The 15,354-nt window shown below is 42.4% G+C and overlaps 1 protein-coding gene across 1 annotated transcript in view; it reads right to left on the bottom strand.

Annotated features, from left to right (window-relative positions):
* Positions 1–10,417: 10,417 nt before the first annotated feature.
* CALCR (calcitonin receptor) overlaps positions 10,418–15,354 on the bottom strand; it is a 131,248-nt gene continuing 126,311 nt past the window's right edge. Inside the window, exon 13 of the mRNA XM_031614398.2 lies at positions 10,418–11,158. Within this exon, the coding sequence (XP_031470258.2) occupies positions 10,937–11,158 (222 nt within the window). The 3' untranslated portion in view covers positions 10,418–10,936. The remainder of the gene's footprint in view (positions 11,159–15,354) is intronic.

Genomic DNA, 15,354 nt, shown 5'->3' with positions numbered 1-15,354 from the left:
TTTAACATTAACCACCCCTCACTTGTTACCTTAAAATTCATGAGCAAAAATTTGTAGTGGTCTATGGCTATGAAAAATTCATTCATGCTCACTAGTGTCTTGCAGGATAGAAGAACCTCAGAAAGACATCTGAAAACAGTAAAAAAAGAAATAACAAAACTTACAAACAAATCAAAACGAAATTCTTGGGTAGCAGAGTGCATCTCAGTTTGGAAATTGAGCTATCCTCTTCGTCTGTTGCTGGCAAATTGTAACCACATTTGGAAGTACTCTGTATTTTAGGTAGAACTACTAGCAACAATATGAAAGACATGGGTAGGGATAGGCAATATTATTGGGAGAAACTCAAAGCAAGACTCCAGAAGATGAGTAAATACTTGAGGCTTGGAGAGAAACTCTTCCATTGAAAATGGGATATTGATATCAACTGTTTGTTTGTTATCATAATATTAACAAAGACAACAATTAGGTCCATCTCCAATAGTTCAGATTTCTCTTGTCCAGCCTGTCCTTAAAGCACCTCTCAAGACAGACATCTGTTTCCCACATGACAAAAGATTTTCCAGTTCCAAGGCGTTTAATGTGTAACTCTTCATCAATGCCTGTTCTTCTCATGATTTTTTTCAGAGGATAGGAAAAAAAAAGTTTTTTCTCCTCTTTCTTTGCAGATACTGTTTAGATGCAGAACACCTTATTAAATAAGAGCAAGATATATTTGATGCCAAAAAAGCATTTGTCTGTGAGGTACCTTTGTCAGACCAGGGAACCTGATGGGGAGCAATGCTGCAGCCTCCCTTGAGAAGCTTGATAAAAAGGAGGTGCCACTGAAAGATTTTGTCCCTTGGCTAGATGCAAATATTCTTAGCATGCATTTGACCAAAATTATATCACATGCACATGTTGTTGCCTAATATTATTTGTGTATATTGCTCACTGGTGATAATTTATTTAATGTGAAACATTTCTTAATAATATACATTGTTCTGGGCCAGGACATATTTTTCTCTTCCTATGCTGGCTGAGTTGTGCAGCTTGGCTGAATTGCTTCAGAAGCAGATCTCTCTTGGCAAACTGACGAACACCTTTGCCAAAAAGAATTCTGCTGAGGAACTGGTGTTTTTGAATGTTCGAGAACCAATCTGGGAAAGGGCTTTCAGGCTTTGCCGTTCTGTGGGCTGCTGACATTCAGACATTGTATAGATATGCATTGCCTATGTCTGTTTTGTCCTTGTGACAATAGACACATGTTCACTGAATTAGTGGGACACTAAGGAGATTTTGATGTTTTTGGTGAGTTCATCACAAACAGCACCCACAGTGATTTTCAGTGTTGCCTCGTTGCCCAGAAAGAGGCAGTTTCGTGGAAGAGATTAAGAAAATTATCATCAAAAGGCTACTAGCAAAGCATGCAGATATACATATTGCTGGCATCTGATATTCCCATCGGTTCATTTTTAAATTTATATGTAGATGTACCTAATAAATGAAGGATTTAGATCTCTCAACTGCATGAGGCATTCAAAAGGTATGTGTAATTCAGCCAGGCTTCACAGCTGCCTCTCAGTAAACTGTTTGCTGGAGAACTGCATAAAGTGTAAGAGCTGAATTCCCTACCCGGCATAGCTTGAAATTGATCACTAGAACACCAGTTGGGTCATTAGGATCATAGGTGTAAAATCTGTGTAACTCATGCATATTTAATCATAGAATCATTTGAATTGGAAGCGACCCTTAAAAGTCATCTGGTCCAACTCCTCTGCAATGAGCAGGGACACCTAAAGCTTGGTCAGAGCCCCATCCAGCCTGACCTTGACTGTCTCCAGGGATGGGTCATCCACCACTCTCTGGGTAACCTGTTCCACTGCCTCACCAACTTTATTATAAAAACTTCTTTATATTCAATCTAAATCTCCCTTGCTTTAGTTTGAAACCATTCTCCCTTGTCCTATCACCACAGACCCTGCTAAAGAATCTGTCCCCTTCTGTATGGGAACTGATGAGTCACGGCCTGAACCTCTGATTGATCACCTGAGGAGAGCAATGAGTCAGCTAGGGGAGCACAGGTGCAAGCAATTCACCTGTGCTGCAGGAAGGGGTGGAGCCTGGCTCCACCTCTCCTAGACCCATTTAAGAGCTGACTACCAGTAGGGAAGGATCTTTCTCTCTCTTTGGAAGATCTACTCCATTGGAGTTTCCTGAGCAGGCCCACAACATGGGTAAGCATCCTATTTATTCTCTTTGTCTTGCTGTGCCTAACTCTCTTGCTTATTTCATTATTATAGCATCTTAATATTATTTGATTATATAATATTCCTTTATATAATTTTCATTGATTATACACCTTCTTTCTTACAGTCCCCCTCTAAAGGAGGGTGTGTGTATGTAGGAATACTGAAAGGTTTCTCTCAGGTCTCCCCAGAGCCTTCTTTTCTCCTGATGTTCCATCCCTTGGATCATTTTTGTGGCGCTCCTCTGGACACACTCCAACAGGTCCACATCTCTCCTGTACTTAGGACTCCAGAAGTGGAAGCAGCACTACAGATGAGATCTCACAGTATAGAGCAGAGGGGCAGGAGCACCTCCTTGATCTGCTGGCCACACTTCTTTTGATGCAGCCCAGGATATGGTTGGCTTTCTGGACAGTGAGGACATACTGCTGGCTCATGTCCAGCTGCCATCCACCAGTATCCCTCAGTCCTTTCTGGTAGGGTGGTCTTCTATAAATGTACACCTGTGTGTAGTCTCTAAATCACAGCACTCCAGAGGTCTCACCAAGACAGAGCTATGTGTCATAAACAACTGCTGAACATTTTTCCTTTGCATGCCTCAGAATGTATTAAGTATTTTGTAATACTCATCAGCCAGAGGGAAGAATTTCATTAGCTCTTGGCTGATGAGTACAATTACAAATAGAGACTTTGGCACAAAATTCTGATCAGGGACCAGAAAGCCACTTTGCAATATGAAGCTTGAAGAATGAAGGGACAGATTTTCCTCAGTGTTTTTTGTGGGAACTTTGGCCTGAGCTGATTGTCACATGCATGGGAGTTTGTCTACCCAGGAATATTTGAACAATTTATTTTTCCAGTGGGACTTAGAGGCAATTTTATGTGTGTCTGCAATAAAATGACTTCACACATTGAAGTTTTTACCAATGAAAACATGCTTAGAAGAGAACTATAAATTTTGCATGTAGGAAACCTAAATCTTTCAGATGTAGTTCTCGTGGCCACAACAATTTTCTCAGGGCCACACAGTAAGTTGTGGCAGGGACATGAGCCAATCACAGGTCTGCTGAGCATGGAGATTCGTGTCTCAACCACAGGTTTTTGCTTAATTTCAATAGATTCTTACGTGACTTTTATGCTATTGTGCTACTAGATCATGTATTTATTTATATCTGCTTACCCTGCACTTGCTAAGGTGTTAAGAGGGAAAGACATCCCACCAGCTTTAAAATTAGTCTGACTTTTATTGAAAAAATAGAAGCCTCTCACAAAGCCAAAATATCCCAAATGCTCAGTTCTACATCAAAGAAATGACACTCTGGTCAAAGTCAAACACTCTGGTACAACACAAAGTGGACCAAAAGAGAAGAGGTAACACTCAGCTCAGCACAGCCCCACGCACCAGCAACTCTCCAATCCAACTGTAACCATTACCCATGATAACAGGGGCTGGAGAGGATGAAATCTGGGTTTCCATAGAACTCAAGCAGCTGTTGCAGTTGATTTCCATAAGTCTGAGATTTCACTCACATCTTCAGGCAGTATTTCTTCGTAAGGTTTTCTACATATGAAGGATTATTTACAGGCAGGGTCAGCTTATGTACAGCATACAACACAGCAGAACAATTGGCTTACAATCACAAATAGCTTATGGATTAATGATAGTAGTATGAATTTCCTGGTGTATATAAAAATAAAGGCATAATTCAATCAGAACTATCTTTTCATTCGTATCAGTCATGTAGAATGAGCTTGTGGCTTTTAGACTCAGCTTTGCCAATTGTGGCTTTTAGACTCAGCTTTGCAAACACAGGAATTCTCACTACTTGTTCAAGCCTTTTCAGTTTTGTGAACCATGCATTTAGAGCATGAGTCAATAAAAGCTGAAAGCACAGAACTTTCCTGTCACAGTGATATCTAATCTAGATACAAATTAAAAAAAAAAACAAAACAAAACAGAAATTTCATACCTAGGGAATCTCTTAAGATATATCCAGGTTTTATATGTTTTGATACCTGAAGACCTATTGCTGATTTAGTGCTAAGAATAAAACTTCACTTGTTCTGCTGGAGTGCATTGTTAGCAAGTGATGCATTCTTCACTCAAGGATTTTTGTATTTCTGTGATGTAAATGGGCTTTGTGGATGAAGAACAGTGACTTTGGTTCACAATATCCTTGTATAAAGAGGAATTGATACCAAAACTGCTGTGGCTAGGAAGGGGCAATGCAGTAGTTTTTCTCTGGCACTTTCCCAAATCTGACAAGTCACAACAAACAGTTTCCTGTGTCTGTGTGATGGCAGTCTGGAGGGACCTGCCATCCTTCACATCCTTCCTAATTCTGACTTCTCAAGGAGTCTTTCATCAGGGAAATTGTACAACAGGGGAAGAAAACGAAAAATCCTTGCAGTCCCTCCTATGGAAAAGCGAAGGCTGCAGAATAGATTGCACCTAGAGCATGGATTATTTTGTATGGACATACTCATACTGTGGCTCCCATGACTGCTTGGGGCTGCTGCCAGTTGAAAGCCACAGGTTCTGCCAGGGGCACCTCCCCTCAGTGGCTGCAGAGCCTGCTGTGAGCACAGTGGTCAAGTCCTTGGGAGATAAGTATTTGCCATACATCCAAAGGCAATAAAAGAGATCATAAAATAAAAATGCTTTTAGTACAATAGAATTCAATGAGCAAAATCTTTTCTTCAGCTATTTCCTGCTCATTTATTGGCCTCAACTTGCTCAGTCAGCCCACACAGCCTAAAAGGGGCAGAATTTGGTCTACTTCACTTATTCAGGTTCCCTCATTAAAAATGCACATAGGAGGAAGCTCATCTCCGTGTGTGTGTGGGAAGAGCCACATATCTCCTTCCACACCTGCTGTGTCATAAAATCACAGAATGGCCTGGGTTGAAACGAACCACAATGATCACGTAGTTTCAACCCCCCTGCTATGTGCAGGGTCGCCAACCACCAGATCAGGCTGCCCAGAGCCGCATCCAGCCTGGCCTTGAATGCCTCCGGGGATGAAGCATCCACAGCCTCTTTGGGCAATCTGTTCCAGTGCATTACAAGTCTCTGAGGTCCCCTCTCAGTGCAGCACCCTGGTGCCTCCATCTGCACTGAGGTATGCTGCCCTTGTGTGCTAAGAACCAAAGACAGGAGGCAAAGGAGGAGAGTGGGCTACAAGGGGCTTCACCTCACAAGGTGAAGCCCTCCTGGTCATCCACCAGCATGGTGCTCCCACAGCCAGAGGCTTGGAGTGCAGGTGGCCAGGCTTGGTGTAGGATCTCCAGAAAGCATCAAGCTGCATCAGGAAATCTGTGCCCCATTTCAGCCCCGCAGCCCTCCCCCCCATCTCTTCTGCTTTGGGAGGACAATGAGGTTGTACTGTACCTGGATGAAAGTACTTATATAAGTCTGTGTATGCATATACATCACATATTTGTATACATAATTAGTACAAAAGTTTACTGTTTTGTTGCTTTCTCCTGTGATTACATTTAGTTAAAAAGAGAAAGGTGATTTTATTCTCCTCATAAATTTTATCCCTAATCTAGTTTTAAATCTGCACTCCCCATTTCCATAATTTCTGTTTTGTTTTAAATAAAAAACCAACATGGGACAAGCATCTGAATTGTAGGAGCAAGTTTGGATTAAAACACACCCCTTTCAGTCTGACATTCTGAATCAACAGTAGGTCAATGTGAGGTGCAAACTTCACGGAGAAACGCTCATCCTTGGGATGCACAGATTGGAGGTTTAACACTTTTGTATTGGTGGAGAGAAATGCAGATGAGGGAAAGACCTGTATCCCCTTGAATGCATTTATGCAAACTAAGATCTCTGCACTTAGATATGCTGCACTGGATCTCTAGCACTGCAGGGGCTGCATGTCGGCATCACATGAAGCAACCTCCATCCATCACTGCTCAAAGCCAAATTTCCTCACAGTGAGAGGAAAGGAAAGGAACCAGATTCTTAAAAGCAGTGTAGATATCTTTTGGGATTTTCCTTCCTTTTTTTTTTCTTTTTTCTTTTTTTTTTCTTTTAAACATAGGTTTGTGAGATCCAGACATCAGATTATGAAGAAAATCTTGGCATATAATGAGAGCTGAGCACCTTCCTGCCCCAGTAAGAGCTCGGTGCTTACCTCTGCTGTTAGGAAATCACAGAAAATCAGTCTGGGCAGGAGGCTGCCAGGCCACTTGCACGGTCCCTCTGCCTACATCATTTCTACACTATCTGTACCTATCTGTGTTTCAGACAGTCTCATACAGCACCCCAGTTAGTTACGTTACTGCAGTGCTCTCTTTTCTGAAGCACTGTGTCACACTGAGCAATGATAATGTTCATGCCATTCAATTTTACTAGATAGAGCAGCCATCCTGAGAGGAACTGAGCTGAGAGGAACATAGTGATCTATACTGAAAACTCTGAGAAATACTTCTTTTCTCTTGATGATGCACTTAGCACTCACGGGGTGCTTCAACACAAGTCTGTGAATTGTCTGGAAGTACCTGCAAAATACTGTGCTGCACAGAAGGACTGGCAGTTCATGATAATGATATTTTGGAATAAAACACTTAGAGGTACTATAATTACCACAGGTGCCAAAACCAGGAGTTGTCAGAGCACCACAACTCTGGCACCTTCCTGAGTCTCAGGGCTGCCCAGGGTGTGAATTGTTGCCTATAGAGCTGACTGTGTGCTTCCTCCTGAGGTGATGCGTTCCTTTAACCGGAGGTCTGACATTCCCTCACTGCTGCCTGATGACATTTCCTTTTTAGGACGCATGCTTTCCTTGTGCCAAGTCCCTCTGAATAGGGTGTTCCTGCAGCAAGCACAACAGCAAAGGCCCAGCTCCCCCAGGAATGCATAATTCTGCTTGCTGCTCCCATTAGCTGAAAAATCTCCGACTTCCTTCATGTAGCTAAGACTGGTCCAAACAGCATGGCCACGAGCTGTGATGCTCACGCTGCTCAGACTCACTGGTCTGGGAGCACGCTGCTTCAATGCAAATGAGTTTGAGGTTACAAACGCTTCTATTTTTGAGCAGTAATTGAATAACTATGCATATGTAGCTTCAAGAGGACACATCTGACTTTTAAAATTCAAAGCACTGGAAATGCAGAGGCTTCCATGCTGTTAGCATTTAGGATTTGCATCTTTGAAAAATGGCTTCAATTTGGTATGTTAAGGCGGGCAAAGGATGGAGGAGGATTTGGGAAAAGAGGATGAAATTCACCTGCTTGGTGTGGGTAATTTCAACCCAAAATAGAGTTATGTTGCTAAGTTATAAATACATCAGCACTTCGCAGTGGAAATGCTCTCAGACTTATATACAGAAAATTGTCCTGCCTTTGTTGCTCCTTTAGTTCAGCTAAAACACATTTGTTAAGCAAATCAAAGGAGAAAAAAACAACAGGGCTCACTTTAAGCATCCCAAAGCCTTTCCTTCATGCTGATTCTGAACCTAATAAAGAGCAAGCAGCATCTTTCTGATAGATTCAGTTGTACAAACAGAGAAACTGTCTTTTCAACTGAGTTTTCAAGTCTTGGGTGCAGTGTCAGAGAGAAAACAGACACAGCAGTGTTGCCCAGCATAAAGCTGTTTTCCTCTGAAAATATACCTCAAACCCACTGATCCAAGCACTGCTCCCTTCCAAATTTCTGCTACATTAATACATAACTTGTTCATTTCTGTTGTTCTGGTGAATGGACAGGTATTGACAGGACTCCCAACTGCCAAGACGCTGTAATTATTCAGGTCATACCAGAGCTACCAATATTATCGTCATTAGTGTATGGTGCTTTTTGTAAAACAAGAAATGAAATTCACCTTACATGTGCAATGACGACATCTCAGGCTATTTCTGAGACGAAGAAAGATAGCATTTTTCAGTGGGAAAAAGAAGTTTGGATTTGAAATTAACCCCGGGGTGATTCCAACAAGAAACTCAGTGTGTGTGGAACACCAAATCTTCAGTGGCTGCAAGTCACTGTCACTCCACTGAAACCAGTACTGCCACGAAGACCCACATAGCCATGCAGTGTGTCCACCCCCTGAGACTAAAAAGCAGATCTTAAAACCCAGATCCTAAATTTGGCATTTCAGAGCATTCTTCTGAACTGAGCAAGAAAAAAATGACTGGTAAATGAAAAAAAAACAACCCAACCAGTAAAATGGGAAAGCATTTCAATTTTGTACATCCACATGAACAACAGACTGTAAAACAGCTTTTACTTTTGTGTACATGATCATTATTAAACTCTCTGCGTTATGTACATTTCTTTCACAATCAGTTCATCTGTGCCTTCAGACACTGTAATTGCCTTCTGGAGCTCTCCTGGGAAACATGGTGTGCCTCAAACCATTCAGAAACACAGCATTCACAGCACAGCCACTTTGTGACTACATTTTTCTCTTTCCACTGTTCACTGGTATAAACAGAAACAGCAGTATGTAGAATACTGCTTGAAAAAATAATTGCCTTTGTGTTCCTTAAGTCTGAAGAATAAGTGTAGCTTGAATGAATACACAAGGCTCTATTTTCTTGCAGCTGTTCCATCAGATCAACCATGTGATGAACTGCACATACTGCTTGTTCCCAAGCTCTTGTTCTGTGGCTGCAACATCAAGGAGGAAGCTCTGGTTTTCCTCCTGTGTGTGGGGACACGGTTCCAGTTCGTAGCACTGGCTTGCACATACCCCTCCAACTCATTCCTGGTAGGCTCTGTGCAGCTCATGTACGTGGACACATTCAGCAGGTCTCCACTTAAAATTTACAGATGAATACTGAAACATCTAGATGTGCCAGTGAGGGAAAGTCTGAGACCTCTAAAACTACAAATGAATTGACGTTGAGCTCAGCCACTTCATTGCAGCTTTTCTCCCTTTACTATATCTGATATGGAATTGAGACTATTCTAACCCATGATATTTTGAGTACCCTAGGCAATGCTAAGCAGAAGGAACATTATGGATTGAATCAGAGCAAGAATGTGAAGGAAAAAATAAATTTTACATCAATGAAAGAAATCCTACATGAATACAGCTGCAGTTTAAGAGATGGCATGCTGTCTTGTTCTGTTCACCTGCCATATAGGGCAGCATTTTTGCAGCACCTACCTCAGAGTTGGCATTCAGACACTTGAGATGTACAAGTGCCTCCTGCATGACTGCAAACATCTTCCAGAGTGGGCTGGGCTGGAAGTATCAGGCGTAAATAATTAGCAGGGAAAACAAAGGAGTACCAATAACTTCCCAACTTCCTTCAAAGCTAAAGATTGTGATGAGTACCTTGTTAGCCTTTGAAATAAATATTCCATGCACATCTAAACAAAAGGCAAAGGAGTGGGAGATCTTCAGGAGAGTTTGCCAAAGATGCAAGAAGAAATGGTATTGTATCCATTAAACACTGTATGGATAAAATGCTGGAGGAGTCACAGCCTTGCTAAACTTCCTTGGCACTGTCCTTGCTGCTTGCAGATTCTCTTTGTTTAGCTTTCTGTGGGAATTTCACCTACTGTCTTCCTTTTGTGATTTGCAAAATTTTTTAGAGACAGTACAATAACTTCTAACTGCAAATCAGCACTCCCTCACCTGATTTCTGCTTCAGTGATCACACAGAGACTCTAACAATGCTCTGAATGTGTGATAAAAGGTGCTCATTACTCCCCAAACTGCACATTCATTTTGTTTTCCTGGTGACAGACTCACACATGAAATTGTCACTTTTAATGGTAAAGGACTCAGAACAGCAAACAGATTGTAAAAACAGATGTTCTGTGTGCTATGACGTTAGTTCCTTATTTCTTACCCGGGATCCTTTACTTCTATGATCATAATTTTATTAGAGGCAACCACTCATTTAGCATTCATCTCAGAGTGGCTATTAAAGAAAATAATAATTTTGAAAAAAATTTCCCAGTTTATTCAGAATGAAAGAATCATGCCTTAATGATGAGTTCTGGGCTGAGTAATTGGGTGACAATTTTTCCTATGGATGCTTTTGAACTACCTGTATTGCTGAAAAGAAATTATTTTCAGATGTCTTCAGGACTTGTGAGAGAGCTGGCTGGTTTTCTGAGGATGTCTGAGATCTCAATATACAACTACGGCTTTACCATCATTTGTTTTATGCACCTGCTAATGGGATGATGATATGTTGGGGTATTTGTTGGAGTTCATCAAGACGTGAGTACTTTGTAACGAGTTTTTCTGTTCCTCTGCTTGATTTGTCTCACAGCGTGCAAAATCTCTTCAGAAGTCACCAGGTTCCTCAAACGGGGAAAAGTAAAGGACCGCAAATCAGTTACATCATGTGAAAGTTGATAGTTAGAAATCTGCTGTTAAAGAAAAGTACTGACAGCAAAAAGTGCAGAATGCTTCTGGTTGCCAGGTACCAGTTCCTTCTTTCCTATTTGCTGCGCACTCATGGCACTGCTGCTGCTGCTGGATCATCATTTGATAATGGGAGGTGTGGGAAGGACATGGCCTGGCAGGCACATCCATGCTCAGAAGCATAAACTGTGATTCCTACCTCTGTGCCAGATTCCCTGCACTGTTGCTGTCAGAGGCTGATGTGGTTTGAATGCCATGTGTCCAGTCACCCAGTCTTGCTCTCTTCCACTTGGATTCCCCACTCTTTTCCTCTCTTTGTTCACAAGCAGGACATGAAATGGTGTGTTTGCAGTGGCTGCTGCCCAGCTAGGCTGATGTCTCCCCAGACTTCAATGCAACAAGTTCAGAGTCGTCTACATATCTTCCATTGAGCTGCTCGTTGTTGGAGTCATGATGGTACAGGTAGACAGGAACCTCTGTGATGGACGTTGCTGTGTAGGAGGTTGATCTGGTGGAGCAGTGCTCTCGACGCCTTTGGCCCCACTGGGTTTTGTACTGTGTCCACTGCCTCTTCAAAGCCCCTTGGACCTGTTAAGGTAGGTTAAGTTAGGGTAATGCATGATCAGAACTAGTGAAATTTTAGCACTTTTAAAACTTGCTGCAGAAAATAGAAAAAAAGACAAAATTAAGGAAACAGCTCCAGGTCAAATTCCATGAGGCCCAGTCTGCCTCTCTTCTGCCCTCTCCTCCCAGCTCCAGAAGCAGTCACTCGAGCCATGGCCTGAGATCCCTTCCTGCCCTCCCTACAGCAGCAATAGTTTTTTTCAGTGGTCACTGCTTGTGAAGAGAAGGAGGGGCTAGCTGTTCCCATAGGAGGTCAGTGTGGAGCAGAGTACTGCATGGGAACACAGCAGTGCAGTGCAGTGGGAGAAGAGGGAAGAGGAGGTAGGGATGAAGATTAAAAGACATCTGATGCTGCACCTGAATCCTTGCACCTGGAATGGCAAATGCACTATGATCTTGAAGAAACTTAACCTGGAATAAAACTGGCCATGAATGGCAAAATATATTTCAAGAGCTTGCCAGGGCTCATCTTGTAGAAAGAACCAGTCAATTAATGCAGATAAACAGGGATACTTTTGTGGTAGTTCAAGAGGAGGTTCTGCACTGGCCAAAAATTAGCACTGGCCACAGACCTCAGTGTAGCAGAGAATTTCAGCTTTTGGACATCCTCTAGGAGCAAAACATTATATTCTACATTTACATTAAGGGTGATGTTCTATACTGTGCCAGGATATGACTGAAGCTGCCAAGGCTTGCCAGGGAATAAGAAGCCCATCTCCAGCTGCACGTCTGGGAGTGCTGGCACCCTCCAGTTCCTTCCCAAATACTGTGCTGAGATGCAAGCAGGTAGTGGCAAAGCTGCGCTCCATCCATTCAGTTCTGCTGTCCCATTCCCCCATTGTGAGAGCAGGAGCTGAGTGCCACCACAGTGTGCTGTGACTCAGCCCTCCACCAGCGGGAGAGATATGCAGATCCCTGGGCTCAAATGCTCATATTGCAGCAGTGCTGTGTGTGATTCTTGCTCAGCGAGTTGCTCTGGGGCCACTCTCTAGGCTCTGTGCAGAGCAGTACCTTCCACTGATGTAAATGAGTCTCAGTGACTTTAGTATTTCCCATGACTCCACAATCCTAATCACTCCACTGATATGTATATAGTAAAATTCGATCTACTCCCCACCCACTGCTGCCTGCAAGAAAGCTGTTCCCTGTCACATAAGGACACGGCTTCATAAGGAATTGCTGTGAACCTGAGACGCTCACTGACTGTGCAGCAGGACTAAGCAACGTGCCAAAAATGGATTTTTCAATTGCTTTAGATTTTATTTTTAAGCCAAGGAGCGAGCCATGGGATGAAGACTGATGCTATAAATCCTTACTCATGCAAGTAGTTGCACTGACCTGGGTATGACTCCTTGCTTGAATAAACAAACGTTTGCTGGACTGGTCCATTAAAAATAACTGAAAGCTATCTATCTCCATGCTCAGTTTCCCATACTACCTCTATTTTGCTACCACATAGCTCAAGGCAAAGTAGTTAAGAGTTCTTATCCTCTAGAGAAATAAATTTCTACTTACCTTCTAACACACAAAGAAAAGAAAACTAACAGTCAATGTAGATTAATTAGCTATCAAGCACAGAAAAGGCATATTGTCACAATGGACTGTAATTACCAGGGCTGTAAACAGAGCTCTTATGCTTATATATAAAGATTTGAAGTGAAATGGCTGCATGCATGGATGTGCAGTATCATATCACCACCAAAGTTTATTAGTGAAAAAAACCTAACTGCATGGAAGAGTACTGCAGCTGTATCACATAATAAGGAAGTGCATGAAGTGAAATCTGTACAGGTTTTAGTCTCTTTAATACTGCCTTTTTAACATTACAGTGCTCCAGATGAATGCTGTAGTCTGGTTATCCTAGAAGCTACATGAAGCTCAACAGTTAAGGTTACATGAAGCAGGAAGAACAAAGACGCTCAGTCTTGCAAAGTCTGCCAGGAGACACTTACAGTTTTGTTCTCAGAAGACAATGGTGCTGAGGTATGTATGGACTGGGAGACAGCAGGCACATCCTTTCAGTAGGAGTGACACTGGTCAAGGCTTACAGGCCCCATGGAGCAGTGAGAGCACCAGGTCGGAGCAGCTGCTTTCATTCCAAGCACTGGCACCTACAAGAGTCTGGCCACACTTGGCTAGTGGACTACATGAGCTGCTGCACTTGGGTAAAGCAACGAATAAACCTAGATTTCTGCCCTGATTCCAAGGATCTCAGATGATCACTGCTCAGTGCCAACTAAAACTGTTCAGGCACAGATTTCAAATGTGCAAGCAGCCTTACTGAAAATCACATGCCCAGCCATACTGTGCTAACAACCACAAAGGCTCCTGCCATGTTTTCCTCTGTGACTGCAGATGGAGGAAAGAGAAGCCCAGAGAAACGAGGAGCCTGAATTGGCTTTCTCTGCTTTTGAAGACTTTAAAGGTTTTCCTGTTCTCCATTATCCATTCATGCCTCTTTGGCACACGAGCTATGTGGCTGTTATTTGGTGGTGTTTTTTTTCCAAAGAGACTTTCCATTGTGTTGGCCAGTCTTGCAGTCCAGAGGTAATCTCAGGCCTGGAAATGTGGTCTGGTGAGCAGACTACTGAAGAGTCCTCGTATCATCTGCATGATACTGTTGTTACTGGACAGAGAAACTACAAAGCTGCTGAACACTGAGATTTTGCATGAAAATACATGAGAAGATTAATCATTTAAAAAGTCCTGGAAAAGTCCATTGTTTATGTGTTCTTCCAAATGAATGCGGGCACTGATGGCATTTTAGCATTTTTCCATTTCTTTCTATAGATAGGCTTATGGCAATAAAGTGAGGCTGTGAGGTAGCATGCAAACAAATTCAACATAAAATACTGTCAGGTGGTACTGAATTTAGCACTGTTTGTCCTGGCTAAACTTCATGCATTTTAGCCTTGAAGTTAAATATTCCAGTAGAAAAAAATAAATTCCTGAGTATCTAGTTTTCTTACTAAAATTAATCTGCCTGCCCTGCGCTGAATTTTCTCATGACAAACCACTTTGAATTCTACTCTATGGCATCAGATGGTGGCCTGGAAACAATCTCCTGCCATGACTGAAAACCAGATTGTGGCTTTGGTCCGTTCATACTGCACACAATGAGACTGGAGAGGATAATCTTAGTTATCTTAGCTTAGTGCTTTTAGGCAGCTGAACTCAGAGCTCTTCTCCTTTTGTAAGTGCATAATGCCATCTTGATGTTAGCCTGTTTAGGACAATAGATTAGCCTGTTTAGGTTAGATTTAGGCCCTAAGTAGCCACAGGGTAAAGCTTAGGTTAGATATTAGGAAAAAATTCTTCTCAGAAAGAGTGGCAAGGTATTGGAATAGGCTGCCCAGGCAGGTGGTGAAGGTTTTCAAGAAGCATGTAGATGTGGCACTGAGTGACTTAGTGGGCAAGGTGGTGATGGGCTGATGGCTGGACTAAATTATCTTAGTGGTCTTTTCCAACCTTCCAACCTTCCAACCTTCATCGTTGGATCGTTCATTCTATGGTTCTATGATTCTGATGCTGCTACTCTGCAGGTTCTGCATATTCCATTACATTTTGTTGCTGTGTGACAGATGGCAGCAGAGGGACACTCTTAAAAAATGGTGTCTGACATGGATGTGTGCATGAAGCAAAGGTGTGGAACTGTATTTCTCCATGCAGGAAAAATGGCACCCATTGACATTTATTGCTGCTTACTGAATGTCTGTTTGTGGAGACCAAACAGTGGATGTGAGCACAGTGAAGCGGTGGATGGTGCACTTCAGTTGTGGCAATGGGCTGCCAGCTGTGCCAAAAAGGCTTTTGGATGTTACTGAGGGTTTGTATGCTTTCAGTGCAATTTATTGTTGCTTTTCTTCATTGTAGCACTACTACAACCTTTAATCTAGGCACAAATGTTCTCATTAGATTTGGAGAATTACAGAGTAATTGGCCTTTTGCCCTAAAGCTATAAAATATAAAGCAAATATGTTTTGCAAAATCTAATCAGAAGAACTTTAAGGTGACCCTGGGGGGAAGGAAGGACAAAGAAAGCAATCCTGAAGGCAAGGATTTGGGTGTAATACATTGTCTGGAGGCAAGCGAGGACATACTGGCACACTGCCTGTACATAGCTGTGCAATCAGTCCTATAGGGATATGCTGTTTCAAGAA

This window comes from Phasianus colchicus, chromosome 6 (assembly GCF_987193195.1).
Source record: "Phasianus colchicus chromosome 6, bPhaCol1.hap1.1, whole genome shotgun sequence".
NCBI classification, from domain to species: Eukaryota; Metazoa; Chordata; class Aves; order Galliformes; family Phasianidae; genus Phasianus; species Phasianus colchicus.
Note: the sequence above shows the minus strand (reverse complement) of the source record. Positions and strands in the feature narration are given on the sequence as shown.